The sequence below is a fragment of the Mesocricetus auratus genome, unplaced genomic scaffold, assembly GCF_017639785.1.
Source record: "Mesocricetus auratus isolate SY011 unplaced genomic scaffold, BCM_Maur_2.0 Super-Scaffold_100010, whole genome shotgun sequence".
Lineage (NCBI taxonomy): Eukaryota > Metazoa > Chordata > Mammalia > Rodentia > Cricetidae > Mesocricetus > Mesocricetus auratus.
In genome coordinates this window covers 52,221,481-52,235,971 of record NW_024429194.1, presented here as the reverse complement: position 1 = coordinate 52,235,971, position 14,491 = coordinate 52,221,481, and the positions used below count along the sequence as shown (strand labels likewise).

Here is a 14,491-nt window from a genome sequence, read left to right as displayed (position 1 = left end):
TTGACACCATGATTTGTAAACTCTGACACTATGATTTATAAGATCAGTGAAGAAAAACCAGTATGAAACTAGCAGACATTGTGCGACAGTTTTCTTCTTCTTTTTTAAAATTCAAGGTCTCATGAATCCCAGGCTGTGCTAAAATCTAATATATTATCAGACAACTTTGAATTTCTGATCCTTTTGCTTATACCTCTTAAGTGCTGCGATTACAGGCACATGCCTCATTGCCCAGTTTATGTAGTATTGGGAATAACTATGCTACCTAATGAGTTACATCTCCAGTCTCAAAAGGTGGTCTGGATTCAAGTAACTGTCATTATCTTGGTTCTACTGCTATGAGTTTAGGTGAAGCAGTAATCATCATCATTAGTTACTGATTATGTATTTGCAACTCAGGTATTCTCTAAAGTTTATTTGCAATTTCCAATCACTATTTATAGTAATTTCAAGGTTATTTGTGGACATGTACAGAAAATGTGAATAGTCCAATACAAAAGAACCCAGGTAAGATCAAAGTGATATTTTTTTCTTGGTCTAGCCATCATATTATAACCAAATGTCCTTTTTAGGTATGTTTTGTACATTATGTGCTATTTTTTAAAAATTAAAATGCCTCGCAGGTGCTGAAATATTAGCTAATATTCCTAAGCACAAGAAGGTTGTCATATATTTTATGGAGAAAATGTATTGCCATGTTTAATTCATATATTATAGTCCTATTAGCCACGAATCCAATGTCAGTGATTAACAATTGTTATATTGTTTATTATGGTTTGGATATGAAGTGTCCACCTCTTCTCAAAGTAGTTCATGTGTTGAATTCTTTGTCTCAGCTGATAGATACACTCATAGAAGGTGATCAGATGATAAGGGATTGGATTTAACAGAATACTTCTGGGTTAATAATCTGAGAGCATTATTGGGAGATGAGGGAACTTCTAAGGGTAAGGTTTAGTTGGAGGCAGCAAGTCATGGTATGCATATTATTGAGAATTATAGCGCATCCTAGATCTCTTCCTCAGTCAGTCTCTGTTTCCTGGCTATTCACAGTCATAATGTCCTAGCTTGCCTAAGGCCCACAGCAACAGAACCAGTAAGCTTTGAGCTGAGACCTGTGAAACCATGAGCTGAAATAATCGTTCCATCTTTTAAGCAGTCTCTCTCAGATCTTTGTGACAAGCAATAAAAAGTTTTGCTAACACAATTTCTTTAAAGAGGAACACATGAAACCAGGTTATATGCTGATTTACTGGTGGCAATATTCTTACTAGAGGGTTTTTGGACTCTTATCTTGTATTTCAACTAGGAACAACAGAAGTTCACTATTCACTAATTCAGTTTTATGTTAACTTTACAGAATAAAACTATTATGGATATGAACTGACTGTGTTTGATCTTAATAATACATAATTAAACTACCTTTTTAAAAAAGGTTATATGTTATACTTGCCATAAGTTAAAAGATACCAAAATGAACTACAGGTTATAGACATCTTGCTAAAGCATGTTACTGGTTTATGTAGTTTTTCATAGGAAGGAAATAATATCAGGTAATTTTATTCTAGTGATCTACATTTGTAATGTTTCTAAAGAATTACAAAAACCATTTACACATCACAGAGATATGTTCTTAAATCACTAGTTTAAGCAAATAAAATAAAATACATTGTAACTTAACAATCATCCTCATGTCATGACTTGGAATGTATTGTTATTTAGACTGCTTCTTAGAGGCCAATGGCAATCTAAATACAAACACACAGGTGTGTGTGTGTGTGTGTGTGTGTGTGTGTGTGTGTGTGTGTGTAGATCACTGGCTTGTGATTAATTTCAAAGAAAGAAATTCCAAAAGAAAAGTTAATACACTGAAAGAACTTACCTCTTGTAAGATTTTTTGGGCATCTTCTTGAGTTTCAAAAGTGATGAAACCATACCTAAAAAAATGCATAAATTATTAACACTTTCATAGACTGTTACATTAACTCTTATTTTCCAGTTCTGAGTATTGAACCTAGCAAATTTTTTAAAGCAACTGAACTATATGTCTAAACCTATATTAACATTTTTACTTTTTAAGTATTGCCATTGTATGCTGCATCAGCATGGGAACCATAGATTAATACTGTCTGTCATCCTTGCTTTTCAAAGTGACAGGGACTAGAGAATAAAGAACTCAGGAATCTTCAGTTTTAGTATTGTAATGTTTTTACATTCTGGCTTCAAGACAGGGATGTAACATTTCAGAACAAGACAATCATGTTTGGTTTCTTTCCTTTTTTTCCCCCTCCTCCAGGTATGGATGAAACCCAAGGTTTTGTGCATATAAGGCAAGTGCTTCACTACTGAATACATTTTTAGCCCTGTAATATCCTTAAAAAACAAACAAATAAAAACCCAACCAACCAATCAACCAGCCAACCAAAAAACTTATAAAACATGTTTGCCTTAGATGGAACAGAGTAGAACAATGTCAATAATAAAAGTTTCAATACAAAATTTCTTGTATTTGTATAAGTCTTTACAAATCCATCATTTAAATATTATTGTTACACATAAACTAGCAATATAATATACTACTAGTATATTTCCCAAATAGCAATACAAATACAACCTAATTTTTTATTTTTGTACTTGATCTTTACATGCAAATAACCACAGCAAGGAGGAAGCAGAGGCAAAAGAATTCTGAATTCCAGATCAGACTGGGATAAATGGCAAAAACTATTTTCTAAGGTTAAAAAGAAAAGGAAAAGAAAAAAATTATTCATGAATTATATATGACATGCCCAAAAGGCTAAACTATAGGAAAAATAAAATATATAGTTAACATGTATGTGTCTTGTTTAGATATCAAATAATGCCAAACAACATGATTACCATTTTACTACTGGTAATTAATGTATAATAGTATTCCTTGTTGTTTAATGTTCATTTTTGTGCTGGTGAAGGAAGGTCCTCATTCATTCTACATAGTGCTCTATTACCTGGCTACATCACTAATATCAAAGTAACTTTTTTTTCAAGAATGAAATTCTCTTATCTGTTTGTCCAAACATTGAATATTTTACACTAATTTTTAGTATAACACACCACCCAATGGGAAAACATAGGATAGAATACAACTTGTTTACGTGTATGATTTTTTTTCTGAAATGCCTTTACTCAACTATTTTTGGTGTCTTAATTGATTTTTAAACATAATAGGTTTCACTGTGACATTCTCTTCTTTTTGTTTTTTCAAATCAGGGATTCTCTAGTTGGACTGAAACTTGATTTGTAGACCAAGCTGTCTCAAACTCATTGAGCTTCATCTGCCTCTGCTTCTCTCGAGTGCTGGGATTAAAGGTATGGTTTTTTTTTTAACTCTTTGGTGGGCCTGCCACTCAGCTCCCAAATAAATACACACAGAGATTTACCTTTACTTATGAATGCTTGGCCTTAGCTTGGCTTGTTTCTTGTCAGTTTTTCTTAAATTATCCCATCTATCTTTTGCCCCTGGGCTTTATCTTTGTCTATTCTATATGTCTTTCCTTCCTTCTTACTGTGTGGCTGGCTGTGTAACTGGGTGGATGGCTCCTGGAGTCCACTTTCACTTGATCCCCCCCCACCAGATCTCTGCTCTTATTTATTTTCTCTGCCTTCAAATCCTGCCTATCCTTTCTCCTGTATAGCTATTGGCTGTTCAGCTCTTTATTAGACCAATCAGGTGTTTAAGACAAAGTAACACAGTTTCACAGAAAAACATACAAGAAGGCAACAAATCTTTGCAACAAATATTTCACAGCACAAATAAATGTAAGGCATCTTAAAATAATATTCCACAATGGGTGTGTGCCCAGCTCATTGTGAGATTTTCATAAACTGTATTTAGTATCCTTTGGTTATATTGACTTCCCTTTCTTGTGCGTCTCACTCCTCTCTTCTATTCCACTCCTTAAACAGTCTTCCTTCTGATGTATGCATGTATGGTCACACATGTATGCATAGTCATACACATATTTGTATTTTTCATGAGGGCAAGCATTCAATATTATTTTTATACTCCATTATCCTCTCATTTCCTCCTCTTTTTCCCCCCTCTGGTTCCCTTCCCACTTTCATGGGTAAAGCTCAATTGGAGTCCTTTACACAAAATTCTGGCTTATGACTATATCTTGAAGTAGTCTTTCCTATATTTTCATTTAATAGTTTCAAGTCTTACATTAAGGGCCTCTATCCATTTTGAACTGATTTTTGTATAGAGTGAGAGATTATCTAGGCTCATTTTTATGTATGTAAATACCTTGTTTTTCCAGGACCATTTGCCTTTTCTTCAGTGTATGTTTTTGGGATGTTTGTTGAAAATCAGGTGGCTTATTTCTGGGTCTATACTTTTGGTCTTTGTATCTGTTTTTGTGCTAGTACCAGGGTGCTTATTTTATGTATCTATAAAGTCTAGGGCCCAGACATGAAAGTATATAGTATTTTTCTACTTATTTAATTTGATTAACACATCACCAGTTGTATCAAATTTCCTGCAAATAACATGGCTTCATTCTTCTTATGGTTGCATACATACATTTTCTTTCTTTCTTTTTTTTTTTTTTGGTTTTTACAAGACAGGGTTTCTCTGTATTGTTTTGGAGGCTGTCGGTCCAGCCCGGCCTCGAACTCACAGAGATCCACCTGCCTCTGTCTCCCGAGTGCTGGGATTAAAGGTGTGTGCCACCACCGCCCGGCTATATATAGTTTTACAAGACTAAAATCTTAGTATCTTCTTAGTATCTCACCTGTTTTTCTTCATCTCTTTCCTCATTATTTTCTGTGGTTCCAGGGATGAGTTTAGGGCCTTGAGGAAGTTAAGCAATAGCTTGCCCCCACCCCCCTTTTTTTTGGTTGAAGAGGGTAACCCATGCTGAGCTCTAATTTGCAAGTCTCCTGCCTCAATCTCCAGGATATTTATTGGATTACATCTGACTTTCCATGCTTTTTGATGACAAATGTATCATCAAAATAATGTAAATTTTTTTAGACAAATGAGAAAGATATAATATCAACTCATCTTAATATTACTTGGCAGTCTCAGGAAGTTTTTTTGTTAAAAACAGTGTTTCAGTGAAAACGCTATCTTCCACAGTAGTCCCTGTCATTCTTCCATGTCATTTCTCATTGATACCGTTTTCTATCTTATTAGTTCTTTCTATTAATCCTGTAAATATATTTCTCTATTTGAAGAAAACGAGCACAATACTTTGCTCACCTCCATTGCCTTATCTATTTTCTTTTGACTTTGCAACAAAACTCCTTATGTGAATGCACTATGCAAACTACATTTTCCCTCTCAGAAATTTTTGGGTTTTGTACACAGAGAAATCACGAAACAGCTCTGTACATTACAGGACATAGTCTACTAATTTCAATGTTCATTCTTGTTTTAGTTATTGTCCTATGGCTGTGAAAAGACACCACAACCATGGCAACTTTTATAAAGGAAAGGGTTTAACTGGGTCTGGCTTACAGATTCAGAGGTTTAGTCCACTGGTGGCACACAGAGAAGGAGCTGAGAGTTTGACATCTGGAAGAGAGAGACACTGAGCCACCCCTCTGAATCCTTTCAACTACTACCTGTGACCAAGTATTCAAATGTATGAGCCTATGGGTGCCATTGTCTATCAAATTACCACAGTTTTTGATTTGACAATTTATCATTCTTATTAGAGTGGCACTTTTCATTTGTTCCTTAACTAGATTCTGAACCACAAACCTTCTTTCAGGTCAGCAATTTTCAAATAAACTCTCTTATACTTTAAACAAGAATATAGTTTCAGAAGTATCTGTTCTTTCAGCTTCTGCGTCTTTAGCCACTATACAATTTACCCTTCAACATTTTTTGGTCATATTATAGTTAATGACCCCTTGTTACATGAAAAAGTAAGTTTTCAGATTAAGAAATATTATAGAGTTCTTCTTTACCCCAATAAAACACAAACACACACAAACACACACACATACACAGAGGACATAAAATTCTCTACTAAGAAAATGGAGACTAAGTATATTAATACAAACCTAACCCAACAAAATACAATTCATTATTCCATATATTCTGTTCAATGATACTCACCCTTTGGATACTCCAGCTCTGTCATTAACAATCTTCACTTCTTTCACAGACCCATACTGGGAAAAAAATTTTCTTAAATCATTTTCATTTGTCTAATGAAATAAAAAGAAATATTAAGAAATATTTTAATCAGTAAAAGATGCAACAACTCCAATGCTTGTTGTGGAGACATAAAAATACAGAAAACAAGTTAAAGAGTACTTCTTATTAAAGAATAGGCAAAACCATTGCTAATAAAATCTATGTACTCTGATTCACATAGATAGCTATTTTAAACTGAATTATTTTAAAACTGCAAAGATTGCTAACTATGTAATGGAATCTTCTAGTGACTTTTAAGAATGCTAACTTGTCTTACGTATACCATAGTTAGGCTGCATTACTACTGGCTCTAGTATTTGGGGAGGGCAGCAATTGCAGCAGTGAAACTAGGTCACAATAGCCTAATCCAGTCATTTTATGGTAATCAACATATGCCTTAGGAAAGGAATGTATTTCCCCAATATTTGTATTTTCCAGAACAAGTTACAAAGTGACTATAACATTTTAAATTATAAGATATTTTATCTGTACTCAACACACATTTTATATAACTACAGACATTATGATGGTACAATAAAATTAGTATAATAGATACAATGTTCAAGATGTATACACAGATGGTTTGGGAATATCTGCTTTTACTGAAATAGATAAGACAACAAAGAGCTATTCCCAGAGTATTTATGGTGAATTCATTGCAATTATTTTTGGGTTCAGTCGCAACCTCTTGCTTGTAAGGGTAACTTTAAGTTTACCTGAAGAACCAAAAGATGTCTTAGAGCAGTCACTTGTTTGGAGTTCAACTGTTACCTCATTTACTTAAGTACGTGATTTGTTATTTTAGATGATAACATTAAGCCTGTTAAATTGTACAATGACAAACACTAATCTAAGAATAAGTGAATTATTTTTATTTTAGCAACTAATTTCTAAAACTGGAATCAATGATAGAATGAGAACACTACTCTCTGGTAGTGTCCCTCTTCCTTAGTCACTAACTCAGTCACTAACTTATAGAGTAAGGGGAATGACTGAACCTGCAGAGGGACAGTCCGTAAAAGTCGTAAAAGTCTGACCCTGTTGGCTACTACAGGAAATTATTTTGTGGTTTTTGAAGATATGTTTCAAGAGAAAGAATTCTGTTACAACTGTGGCTGCATAGAAACAATGATCACTAAGATTCATACTGTCCTTGATATGTTTTAGTGACTTAGAGGAAAATGTCTGGATTTATTGAAGTTATTTTAAAAGTTCACTAAGATGTTTAATATAAATGAACTTTAAGCACGAATACCCATATTTTCCATAGGTACAGAAAATCTTTCGAAAGATAAGTAATTTTATAAAGCATATTTATTTATAGTGAAACAATCACATATTAAGAATCATTATTTTGACAAGTACACTAAGCATAACATTTTTCTTAAGTAAAAGAAAAAGTACTTTTTCCTAAATTGTGATAGAGTACATGAAAATAAGGTAGGTGTCAAAAAAATCACACATAATGGCACCTTTTATTATAAAAGGCATCTATCCTTATAACTTCTAATATGTAAACTTAAGAAACGATTGTAAGCACTGAACTTAGTGACTTTACAAGCTAGGTAAACCTCTACCACCAAGTTATATCCTTGGCTCAAGTAAGGGTATGTGATTATACCTTTCATTTACATATCTATCATTACTTCATATACAGGATTACTGAAAATCATTTCAACCATGCTGTTCTGAAAGAGAGAAATGGCTGATGAGCTGATTAAGCACACTTTTTGTACAGATTCTCTATCTGGACCACAAGGCCTTTTAAATGATCAGATCACAAATGCTATCAAAGAAAGCGATTTGTAATAAACTGAAGACTAGGACATGGCTTAAAAATGCCAAATCAAAGTTAGGAAAAAGATACAGGGTTTTGGGCTAGAGAGATGGCTCAGAGATTAAGAACACTGGTCCTGAGTTCAATTCCAGTAACCACATGGTGGTTCACAACCATCTATAATGGAATCTGATGCCCTCTTCTGGCATGTAGGTGTATATGCAGACAGAGCACCATATATGTAAAATAAATAAATCTTATAAAATTTCATATATATATATGTATGTATATATATAGTTTTTTTGGTTTTTACGAGACAGGGTTTCTCTGTATTGTTTTGGAGGCTGTCGGTCCAGCCCAGCCTCGAACTCACAGAGATCCACCTGCCTCTGTCTCCCGAGTGCTGGGATTAAAGGTGTGCGCCACCACCGCCCAGCTATATATAGTTTTACAAGACTAAAATCTTTAAGTTTTCATTTGAAAATTGAAATAATTATCTAGGTAACTGGAGCATCATGTAAGAAAGTATAACTGAAAAATCAAGAATATTAAGCAATGAGTGAGAAAAGCAGATTACTTAAAAAGAAGAAAGAGGAAAAGGTAGATTTCCAACAATATGTGACAAGGGGCATACAGCAATGAAGGAAGCCTCAATTTCCTTGTGTGCAAGACTGGACAAGTACACACATGTAAATTAAACCACTATTGTTAAACCGGTTATTTGTAGTTAGACCAAGACAATGTGAAGCCTATTAGCCAATGCAAATGTATTTTTATAGTCAAATGAAGTATTCAATTGTAAACAAAAACAAAACACCTTTCCTTTCCCCCCACCTTGTTGCACCCACAAATAGTTACCTTAAAGTCAATTCCTCCTACGAAAATGCGGTTAGGGATCACGGTTCCGTATCGTGGGGCACTTGTCGGGTTATTCAAAGGCACAGGTGACACAGGATTAGGGGATGGAGATAATGAATCTGTTTGTGTCTGATTTGTTGTTTGCTGTAAAATAAAGTCATTTAAAACACTGAGCACTGGGCATGAGTTTTAATGCAGGGCCATCAAAACAGTTATTTAGGCAAAATGTCATATACTAGACTTGAATTTTATTCCAAAATTACAAAGACTAAAATTAGAGTTCATAGCTTTTGGGGGAAATAAAAAGTAAATGAAGTGCTTCACTCTGGAGAAGTGCTTACTATTAAATGTACTGCTAAAATATACTTACAATAATTATGAGGCATGCGATTTGTTAAGGAAGAACACTAAATATGTAGGCTGTGATGATGCATGCTTTTAATCCCAGCACTTGGGAGGCAGAGGCAGGAGGATCTCTGTGAGTTCATGGCCAGCCTGATCTACAAAGCAAAAAGCACTGAATTCATAAAGAAGTCAGAGAGAGAGGAGGGGAGAGAGAGAGACAGAGACAGACAGACAGAGACAGAGAAGATGCTCTGCCCCAGCCATTTTGTCCAGCAGTGAAAAACTGGCCTGGCACTCAGCAGTGCTGTTCTCTTGTTAAAGAAGATCAACACCGGACAAAGTCACTAAAATTACAATGGACCAAAAGAAAAAGAAGCATTCTTTAATCATTCCTGAATACTGATAAAAAGAAAAACACTGTCGAAGCTATGAGAATTACAACTGCATCTCCTTTATCAAATTTACTTAAGTAATAATTTATACAATGCACTCCAGGTAAAGCCCTTTTCCCTGAAATCCTGTCTAAAAGTCTCAAGCCTATATTGTCTAAATCAAGTTCTTAACACCCGAGAGGACCCACGGTGTACTTTCTTCCTAGTTCCAATGACTTCACAGACACAACTCAATTACAGATGTGTTCTTGGTAGTCTTTGGCTAAAGAGTACTGGCAAGTTAATAAATTTGCATAATTTTAGTCTGAAAGTCAAAATTTTAAATGCATGTATCTTTTTGGAAACTAGGCTGGTTCTTAAGAAAATTACACATTGATGGGTGAAGTGGGGGAGGCAGAAGCAGGTAGATTTCTGTGATCCAAGGCTAGCCTGGTTTGCACAGTTCTAGGCCAGTCAGGTTTAATCATTGAAAAATTTACATACCTAAACATTACAGATCTAAACACTTAACTATACATTTACATGATAAAGAATTGAGCTCAGTATATATCCATTATGTTCATATTTCTAAATTGGAAGGCTTATCAATATCAATGTATAAGATTTTGCATAATGACAACCAAATAGACTAGTATGACGAAAAAATCAAGAAACACATTAAAAAACTATTATTTCTTTCTGGGAAGACTAAATAGACTTTTGAAAAAGTCTATCATACTACTTCAAAAATACTAAAGTTCATAATTCATTGAGACACATCACAATGAAGTTTTATTTTAGATCGTAGAGTTGTTCTTTTCTATATTTGTCCTTTTTCATTTTATTGACCAACAAAACCACTATCTTAGATGTTCTTATGGTTAAAATAAAAAAGACAAATCCCCTGTCCTCATAAATATTATATCATAGCACAAAGTAACATAATACATGGCATGATAGAAAATGGAAAGATGGATAGTAATATGTAATACTAATAGAATAGTTATTTCTGTTTCAACAAAGGAAATCTAACTGTAAACAGTACCAATGACATTCTAGAAAATATTGTACTACCAGAGAAAGTCTTCTAGCTTCAATAGATACAACCTTGTCTCTTTGCCCATTTATTTATAGCTCAGAACTTGTTAAATGGTAATAAAAATGTCTTCAGAAAATTCTCTAAAAACAAAGGAGTTCTATCGATAGTCTGTCCTCACATTTAAATAAGAAGACAAACTCCATCAATTTTCCTGTGAGAGGTGGATGAAAACAGTCCCAATGAAGAGACTTCAGCCTACTCACCGGGGGAAAAATAGTTTTTTAAACAACCAATTTGCTTCATTCCCTTGTTTTAAAGGCTCCTATTCTGTTGTGGATGTCAACTGCTTACTTTTTTCTTTATTATTTTTCACCTTCTAATATAATATATATCTACCTGCCACTTTGCACTATGCTACAATATTCATGAGAGCAGGAAGTTCGCCTATATATATATTAAACACTGCAATGTGTAAACCAGTGACATGACATAGCAAGTGTTCAACGAGTATTTGTTGGATGTATGAACAAACAGATATTTGTTCCAGGAGAAATCTGCTTAGCATGTGCTGAATATCTGGATAAGGCCCGAAGTACCAGTAATATTCTAGAACACCCTGTATTGTTCGCAGCCACAAGTCTTGGATAGAGGTAGTGTCTACGTTCCTTAGAGATTAGCACTGGCTCTAACACGGGGAACCTCTAATTGCCAACCGTTTGAAAGCATGGCATGGCGGTAGGGGCCCGCTCCCCGGTTGTTAGCATGGGCCCTCCGCCTGGTAGTAAAGCTTGGCTACTAAGAAGCTTAGGAGGACAATTTCCAAAGTAACATGGCCTCACGGCCTCCTTTCTCTAGAACTTAACGAGAACCCGTGTTTGCGAGGCCAAGAGGAAGAGGTGGGCTAACCGTCGCAGTCACCGCCTCGGTGCTCCTTCCCCTCTGAGGCCAGCAGGCGGAGGCGATGGGGGAAATGGCCGAAGTGACAACTTCGTCGGGTTCTCTCGGGTCATCGTGAACCGAGGCACCGACGCGAGGATCCCCCCCCTCCCCACCAAAGTGCGGGAGGGAAAAGAAGGCGAGCCAGCGAGAAATTTTGCCAGGCAAACCCGCCAGCAGCGGTGGCGGGAACCCTCAACGGCACCGACCGCGCGCCAGCCGCCTCGTGCGCAGCAGCGGGCCGCGGCTGCGTTGGCGCCCGCTGATTGGCTGTCGGCCGGCACGGGGCGGGGCGCGGCGGCACGTTACCAGGCGGCGCTGGGGCCCGTAGGCCCCGGGCCTGGCCCAGGCCTGCCTGGCTGCGCGCGTAGCTCCGGCCTTCCCGAGCTCAGGCCTCCCCGGGGGCGGAGTGTCGACGGCCACTCGCCTGGTGGCCGCGGGCGACGGCCATGCGTCTCCGGAAGGGCGAGCGTCGAGGGTGCCCCAGTTTGGGTGGGAAAGCGTTTCGGGGCTGCCGCTCGCTGGTTGAGCAAGGGGGGGGCAGAGCCTGCCCGCCGTCTCCGGCCGTTTTCCCGCGCCGCCCACCCGCCCGCATGAGCCGCCCCTTCTCACACACCCGACCGACGGGGACCGCACCACCTTCCTCCCCAACCGAACAGCGAGCGTTTTCGGCCCCGAAGCACACCCTTCCAACCCTCGGAGGCCGCGCCGCGCGGGGCCCACACCCAGCACTCACCGCCCGTGACTCGGTCTCCATCTTTCCCCTCCACTCTTCAGAGAGGCAGGAGGCGCCGCAGCTTCAAATTGGAAGGCGCGTTCTGAGGAAGCGAGCCAACGCGGCTCCCGTCGTCGGGGACTCGCTCCCCCTGGCGGCAGCGGCGGGGACTGCAGCAGCGCGGCGGGGCAAGCTGGGGGGGGGCTATATGGAGGAGGCGCTGTGCGCAGGCCCCGGGGACGCTCGGCGTGTGACTGTGCGTACTGCGAGGGGCGGCGTGGGACCACGTGGGACAGCATGTGACTTTCGCGTACTTCGAGGGGCAGCGCGGGAGGACAGCCTGGGACTGCGCACACAGCGAGGACCCTGTAGGATGCACTGTAGCCAGCTGAGAGCTGTGAGCCACACACTGTAGCTGTCCAAGCGCTGGAAAGCCGATCTGGGTCCTCAATTCCAGCACGGCCCATGGGGACTTCTGAAGACAGTTTCCACGTGCAAATCACACTCCCTCCCCGCAGTGACTGTCACTGTCCCCTGTCAGGTCCGACAGGGCAGTGCAGTCCAGGTCACTTGTAGGGTAGCTGAGAACAGGAGGGACCGGGAGTTTGGTTAATACCTTTAATCCCAGCACTCGGGAGGCAGAGGCAGGGGGATCTCTGTGAGTTAGAGACCAGCCTGGTCTACAAAACAAGTGTTCCAGGATAGTTAAGGGCTACACAGATGCAGCCTTCAAAAGTAACTATTAGTAAGCAGAAAAAAAATGGGCAGAAAATTTAGTATTACCTACAGATCCCTCAATACTACTAGGTGTAGGGAAAAGGGACAAGTCAAAGAAACACACCTTGAGCAGAGCCAAAGAAACACACTTTGGCCCTGCAACCAGAACCAAAGAAATGTCCCCTGACCCTGAAACCAGAGCCAAAGAAGCAAACTTTGTCCCTGGAATCAGAGTCAGTGAAAGAAATACACCCTGGCCCTAAAATTGGAGCCAAAAGGCTATAAAGGACCAGAGAAAAAAACACATTTTGGCTCTGAAACCAGAGCCAAGTCTGAACCTAATCCTGTGTGGAAAACTAACCAATCCCTGAGCAGAGCTCTAGCCAATCTGAGCTCAGCACTAAGATCTGACCAATCCCCATCCTGGAAACCCTATATAAACCCTGTGTCTGTTCAGCTTGTGGCTGTTCGTGCTACCAGCCTGTTTGAGGGCAGTCACTCTCCTGGATTCTTCCCTTCTAATAAACCCCTTCAATGAGCTTTGGGTGAAGATCTTCTTTTGCGCAGAGGCGACCCTGGGCAGAGCAGAGCTAGCAGGACTGTAACACTTTTGCCGGGGAAACCTTCCCTTGTGGAGTTGTTACACTCCGCTCCCAGCTTCTTGCTCCCAGCTCTCCAGGAGCAGAGCTGAACTGTAGCCGAGGAACCTCCTGTGGAGCAAAACTGCTACACTGGGCAAACACCCCCGCTGGAAGAGCCTGTCCTTCCATGAGTGGAGCCTTTCCCTGAGGCTGGGCTGTAAGCAGCTAAGCTTACTGTGGTAGTCCTTGGCTCCCGAGCTCCAGGATACCTTTCCACCTGAGCTGTGTAACACTCAGTATTCTGTGACTCCCGAGTGCCGGAATACCTGACCCACTCCTGTTCCATCCCGATCAGACCCGAAACGCTTACATTTGATGCCGAAACCCCGGAAATGCCAACACTGGGTGTTGGAAATTCCCAAAGGACAATTCTAGAATATGATTTAAAATCTGAATACATTTATATTTTCCTTCTCTAAAGACACTAAAACCCGAGAAAATAAGTTTTAATTGTATGCAGATATATGACAACTTTTAGGATGCTTCATCTAAAATTAACTATTTGTTTCTCATCTTTGGTGAATAACTAGGCTTTTAGGTACTTTTGGTAATTAACCTTTGGGAATATTGACATTAATATTGTGAAAAGTGTTACAGCCCTGCTCTGTCTGCTCTGCTCTGCCCAGGGTTGTCTCTACTCCTGAGAAAGAAGGTCTCACCCAAACCTCATTTGAGAGACTTATCGGTAGGAAGAATCCAGGAGAGTGGCTGCGCTCTGCCAGGTGGCAGAGGACAGCCAGGCAGCCCGATAGCCACAAACTGAACAGGCACAAGGTTTATATAGGACTTCTTAGGGGCAGAGTTTTTCCAGGGAGATTTCCAGGGTGGGGATTGGTCAGATTTCAATTCCTGAGTTTAGGATGGCTAGATCTGCTGCTTCAGGGATTAGTTTTCTGCACAGGTTT

The 14,491-nt window shown here is 39.2% G+C and overlaps 1 protein-coding gene across 2 annotated transcripts in view; it reads right to left on the bottom strand.

Annotated features, from left to right (window-relative positions):
• The window catches only part of Boll (boule homolog, RNA binding protein), a 92,869-nt gene extending 80,488 nt beyond the window's left edge, over positions 1 to 12,381 (bottom strand). Inside the window, exons 1-4 of one of the 2 annotated variants that reach the window (XM_040753600.1) lie at positions 12,250 to 12,381; positions 8,823 to 8,966; positions 6,107 to 6,198; positions 1,883 to 1,937 (exon numbers count right to left, since the gene is read on the bottom strand). In XM_040753600.1, coding sequence (XP_040609534.1) covers positions 1,883 to 1,937; positions 6,107 to 6,198; positions 8,823 to 8,966; positions 12,250 to 12,270 — 312 coding nt within the window. In that variant the 5' untranslated portion in view covers positions 12,271 to 12,381. The remainder of the gene's footprint in view (positions 1 to 1,882; positions 1,938 to 6,106; positions 6,199 to 8,822; positions 8,967 to 12,249) is intronic. The other variant, XM_021233484.2, reaches the window with a different exon arrangement.
• Positions 12,382 to 14,491: the final 2,110 nt, after the last annotated feature.